Here is a 5,625-nt window from a genome sequence, read left to right on the forward strand (position 1 = left end):
CTTATCCGCTCGAACTAACACGTCTTCCACTATCCCCTCGGGCGTTATAGTTGTTTGGTCTGTCATCTGCAAAGATATGGATGCGGACCTTATCTCTCCAATCTCCTTCTCCAGTTTCTTGTATATAGATAGAGGCATTAAATTTATTGAGGCACCAGAATCGCATAAGGATTTATCAAAATTACTAGCTCCTACCGAGCAAGACATAGTAAAATTCCATGGATCTCCACACTCTTTTGTGGGAGTTTATTTTGTAATGTCGTGCTTCAATGCTCTGAGCTTGACCGCGGAGGTCTCCATTATTTCTCTCTTCTCAATAAGGATCTCCTTTAAGAATTTAGCAAAAGCTAGCATTTGTGAGACCACTTCTATGAATGGTAAGTTTTCATCAACCTGTTTCAGCACATCCAAAAGTCCCTCAAACTGCTTGTCCAACTTTTCTCTATATACCTTTTGGGGGAAAGGTAGAGCAAGCATATGCTTTCTCTCATTAGGTTCCTCCCTTCTTGAAGTTTCTTCGTTCTTTTTTTTCTCAAATGCCATCTGAACCTTCTTCTTCTTATCAACATTACCTTTTAGTTGTTCCCCACTTTTTTTTTCAAGCTTCATATCTTTTTGGATTGGGGTGAGATCATTCAACACTTGCCCACTTCTCAAGGCTACAACATTTATTGTTTCTTTGGGATTTTTGTCAGTATCAGCAAGGAGAGTTCCAGGAACCCTCTCAGAAAATATCGCTGCAATCTGTCCCACTTGCTTCTCTAAATTTTGAATTGCTGCCACTTGTACTTCAAATCTTTCATTAGTTTTCACAATGAAGGACTTCAGTAGATCTTCTAGACTAGGCTGATTGGGTTGTTGAGGCTGAAACTGTTGCCTCGGCTGATTAATAAAACTAGGAGCTACTTGTCCTTGGAATCTAGGATTGTTTTGTTTCTATGCATTTGCAATACCCCCCAGGTAAACTCCATGAAAAAACAGGGTGCTTCTGACCCATTGCATTAAAATTATAATTTCCCACAGCATTAACTTCCTCAGTTGAGTCTTGACACTTCTGAGTAGGGTGTCCTCTTCAACATATATCACAAGATGCGTGAGGCTCACTTTGTATTGTGGCTAAGGTCAGCTTTCGTATTTCTTAAGCCATATCATCAAGTTGTACTTGCACAGATGTATTAACATCAACTTGGTGAATACCAATTGATCTTCTTCTTTCAGCACTATCAGAGTGCCGCTGATTTGCGTCTTCAGATAACTCATCAAGAATTGTAACTATCTCCTTTGGAGTCTTCCTCATCAAAGGTCCCCCGGTTGTATTGCTCAATGTTCTATGCGAGGCCGATGTCAATCCATCCTAGAAGTCCTGGAGTTGCATCCAGAGTTTAATTCCGCTATGGTGACACTTTCTAACTATCTCGTTAAACCTCTCACATGCTTCAAAAACTGTTTCTGTCTCTTTTTGGCAAAAGTTATGGATTTCTCTTCTAAACTTGTCGGTCATAGCTGAGGAGAAATATTTATCAAGGAATGTTCTGGTCATCTCATCCCATGTTCTAATCGGTCCCGTGGGCAAGATTCGAATCCACTGCTTCACATCATCTTTAAGTGAAAAGGGGAATGCCCTTAAGTACACTACATCTTGTGACACCCCATTGTATTGAAAGGTGTTCATAATCTCCTCGAAGTCCATTAGATGTATGTTTGGATCTTCGTTCATCTTTTCTCTGAAGACACAACAATTCTGAATGGTTTGAAGCAACCCTTGCTTCAACTCAAAATTGTTAGCAGCAATTGGAGATGGTCTAACATTTGATAATCCTTTATTGTAGACCAGTCTAGCATAGTCACCAAGTGATCTCCCAAGCCCGAGAGCTATGTTTCTGAACTGGTCCGCAGCCAAGGGTTGATTTGATTAATTCTTTGACCCCTCTCTTTTTCATAGACTATTTGTGCAGCTCCAGTAGCTGGTTGCTCAGAATCCCGTGCAACTTTTTCTCATTGTTGGGCTGCCTCTCTTGCAGCCAAATTTACATTATCATCATCGTTTCCGGCCATAGTTGTTTGGGTTGAGGATTGCCCAACCTTTACTAACTTCTCGGTGAGATCTCTTTCTTTCCTCACCTCACGCGGTTGTTTTTCTAACTCTGGCTCGTACGGTAGCACTTCTTTCGCAGAAGCTCGAGTCATGCACCAATCTTATCCTATAACTTGCGCATAATCAAAGAACACCAAATATAAAAATAGAAAAATAAAATAAAAAAGAGAAAAAATTCCTTAATTAGCGCTACAAACTATTTCAAACACTATTGATTGCCAATCCCCGGCAATGGCGCCAAAATTAAATGAGCGCAAAACACACTTAATTTATGCTCGCTAATCAAAGATAATATAGTATTATATTGTATCCACAAGGATTTGAGTTAACCAGTATTCTCGAGATCCTAGCTTGATTGCTATCAAGGAGGATCAATAGTTTAGATTTACATGAATAATACTAAAATTAACTAGCTATTGAGTAGTGGCTATCAAAACAAGGTATAAGCAAATAAGGTTATTAGTAGGAGAAAACATGGTTTTGATAGGATAAGTGCAAGAAAATTATTCGGGATCTAACTCTAGATAATTCACTTCTAATGCTCAACCGAGTCTCTCGAGTTCACTCTATTATTAGTTAAAAGGTTCAGAAGAAACTCCTCTCTCGATTAAGTCTCAACCACACAAGATGAACCAAATTAAACACTGTGAAGATATGCACGAATGCATAGTGGATTGGTTTTAAAGAAAACCTCTTTCGATTATTCTCCGAACTAGGTGTAATCAATGATTCGACTAGCCTCTTTTGATTACTTAGAAGAATCTATGAACTCAACAAACAATATAATGCAAGGATATCACAAGTTATGCCTTTCTCGATTACATGAACTAGTGAATATAGATGCAACAATTAAATCATCCAAAAATACTTCAATATATAAAACCAGAGTTATAATGCACAATAAATCATCAATACACCAAATCCATTAAACCCTAAAGGGAACTACTCCATAGACATGGAGAAATTCATCAAATATATAAATAAAGTATAGGAAAACATAAATTAAATCCAAACTCGGGTCTTGAGTGAGGAAGGAATAGTGAAGTCCTTGTGCTTTTGTTCTTCCAAATCCTCCTTAGCCTCCTTAGGTCTGAAGTATGTCAAAAGTCCAGAAAATAACATTTTTCCATGTATTTATACCAAGTAGGGTCGGGCCCAGATGAAACCACTCTTTCCTAGACGAAATAGGACAATAGCTCTACAAAAAAAAAAATACACAAGCGCGTCGGATGGGGCGACGCGCCATGCAGGACATTAGTGGAACTTATCAAAGAGCTTGAAAAATTCATCAACGACCAAAACACGCTGTCGCGGCGCACCACGCGCTACAGCAGTGCAAATTTCTCAAAGTGTTGCTTCTTCCTTTATTTTTGATGTCCAAACGTGGTTCTCGACCCCCGAACACGATCCCGACTTAATCCTTCGGGCTTTTACTCAGACTTGAAAGCTCCAAATAGCTCGCGTTAGCTCCACAACATCTACATAGCTTGGAATCACTCCTCCAAGGCATAAAACAAAGAAGAAATGCATAACACTACCCTTTTAAAGCTCAAACACAAGTAAAGTGCAGTGAATCAGAGTATAAAAAGTGACAAAAACATGAGATTATAGCCTTCCATCACCCGTATAACAAAACCACAACATGCAACAAACTCCCCATGGCTGTAGAGCACGTCAATCGCAAGCCATCGCCAAATCATCCGGAATCACGTCAAATCCCACCATACTAAATAACAACAAATTCAACCTAGTCTCACAACCTCCAATAGTGACCAAACAAGAATGATAGACACGGTCTACTAATTTAGAGCTCCCAACAAGTGTAGACATATAATTAGAGTAGAAGAATAACGAAACGTATCCATATATGGACAAGATAAGATTACTCATATGAATAAATAGGACCGTATAAAAAAAAGTAATGTATCTCTAAGAGAAATGGGAAACATACCTGTAGCAACATCATTTAGTGCAGCGGCCTCAGCCTTACTAGTGAAAGCATAACAAGGAACCCTGGCCTCCCCCCTCTAGGAATCCCTATATACGTATGTCCCCCATCTCTAACTACCTGTGCAGTTTTAGTAGCAACTAAGCAGGAACCCATAGCCTGAGTACTGCTAAGGTACACCCGCCTAGAGTCTGGGACAATCTCTCACCATGTGCCCGATATTCCCACACTCAAAGCAACCTCTTTACTAACGTGGCTGTGGAAGCTATCTGGAACATATGCTCTAGGACCCATGGATAGCTGGAGCACTACATGAAGCTTATAGTGCAGACTAAACTGACTGACCAACAAAACCTCTACCATGACATGCCCTGCCCCCAAAATAAGGATCAGTAGATCCTCCAGGTCCACGAGGCTTCTTAGACTCCCTATCCTCTCTCTCTAGACCCCGGATACGCTCCAACCTCCTAGCGATCTCCACAACCTGATGAAATGTTGTATCATTCTCCAACTCCCATTACATCTCAAATCTGAGACCATAATTGAGTCCCCCAATAAATCTACAAACTCTCTCTCTAACAGTGGAAACCAAAGCATGTGCATGATGAGATAACTTAGCAAACCTCATAGCATACTCGGACACAGTCATACTCCCATGATGCAACTGTTAAACTCGATGCACAATGCATCCTAGAGAATCTATGGAACAAACTTCCTAAAAAATATATCAGTGAACTGAGTCTAAGTAAGTGGCGCTGCGCCAGCTGGCCTACTCTCCTCGTAAGCCCACCACCATCTATATGCTAGAATCATTAACTAGCAGGTAGTAAGGGTGATCCCGCTCAACTCCACTATGCCCATGGTACACAGAATATGGTGAAACTGGTCTAGAAAACCATGTGCATCCTCAAAAGATGCAACACTTAAAGTAGGAGGGTAATACTTCTGTAACAACCCGGTAGGTCGTTTTGAGCTCTAGCATGTCGTTCGGCGGTACGACACCATGAGTTGCTCTACTTTATGTTTTATGACTTGTACGTGTGGTCGAAATTGAATTTCGGGAAGTTAATAGTTGATTAGGATGGAAAAATATAGTTTCGGAAGCTTTAAGTTGGAAGAATTAACTAAGGTTTGGCTTTTGAGTAAACGACCTCAAAATCAGGATTTTCAAGTTCCAATAGGTTCTTATGATGATTTCGGACTTGGGCGTATGTTCGGGTTGAGTATCAGGTATTCCGGGAGCATTTCAGCGCTTATTGCAGAAAGCTGGCATTTTGGAAGTTCTAGAGTTTCATAAGATTGCTTTGAAGTGGACTTTGGTGTTATTAATGTCTAGTTGGTGTTCCAAGCCTTGGAATAGGTTTGTATCGGGATTTGTGACTTATGTATAAAGTTTGGCGTCAATCCGGAATGTTTTGATATGATTGGGACGCATTCGGCGAAGTTTGAATGTTTGAAAGTTTAAAGAAAGGGTTCGATCGTCAATTTGTAATGTTGATGTTTTTTAACGTTTTTTTGAGGCTTCCACTAAGTCCGTGTAGTGATTTTGAATATGTGGGTATATTTGGTTGAGGTCCTGGGG

General features: G+C 40.1%; 1 protein-coding gene across 1 annotated transcript; it reads right to left on the minus strand.

Moving 5' to 3' along the window:
• LOC109231667 lies at positions 247–2,187 on the minus strand. Its single transcript, XM_019397310.1, has 4 exons — positions 2,032–2,187; positions 1,412–1,885; positions 1,163–1,354; positions 247–936 (listed from the first exon to the last, which is right to left on the minus strand). Exons 1-4 carry the CDS (start codon positions 2,185–2,187, stop codon positions 247–249), a joined length of 1,512 nt encoding a protein of 503 aa, XP_019252855.1.

The sequence above is a fragment of the Nicotiana attenuata genome, chromosome 8 (assembly GCF_001879085.1).
Source record: "Nicotiana attenuata strain UT chromosome 8, NIATTr2, whole genome shotgun sequence".
Lineage (NCBI taxonomy): Eukaryota > Viridiplantae > Streptophyta > Magnoliopsida > Solanales > Solanaceae > Nicotiana > Nicotiana attenuata.

Bases quoted from the DNA above. Each gene is read 5' to 3' on its own strand.
- LOC109231667 (XM_019397310.1), bottom strand. From the start codon at position 2,187: ATGACTCGAGCTTCTGCGAAAGAAGTGCTACCGTACGAGCCAGAGTTA. The intron at 1,355-1,411 runs GTTAGAAAGTGT...CAGGACTTCTAG, and splicing joins GTGAGAGGTTTAACGAGATA to GATGGATTGACATCGGCCTC. The intron at 937-1,162 runs GTACAACTTGAT...GCAAATGCATAG, and splicing joins ATGTTAATACATCTGTGCAA to AAACAAAACAATCCTAGATT.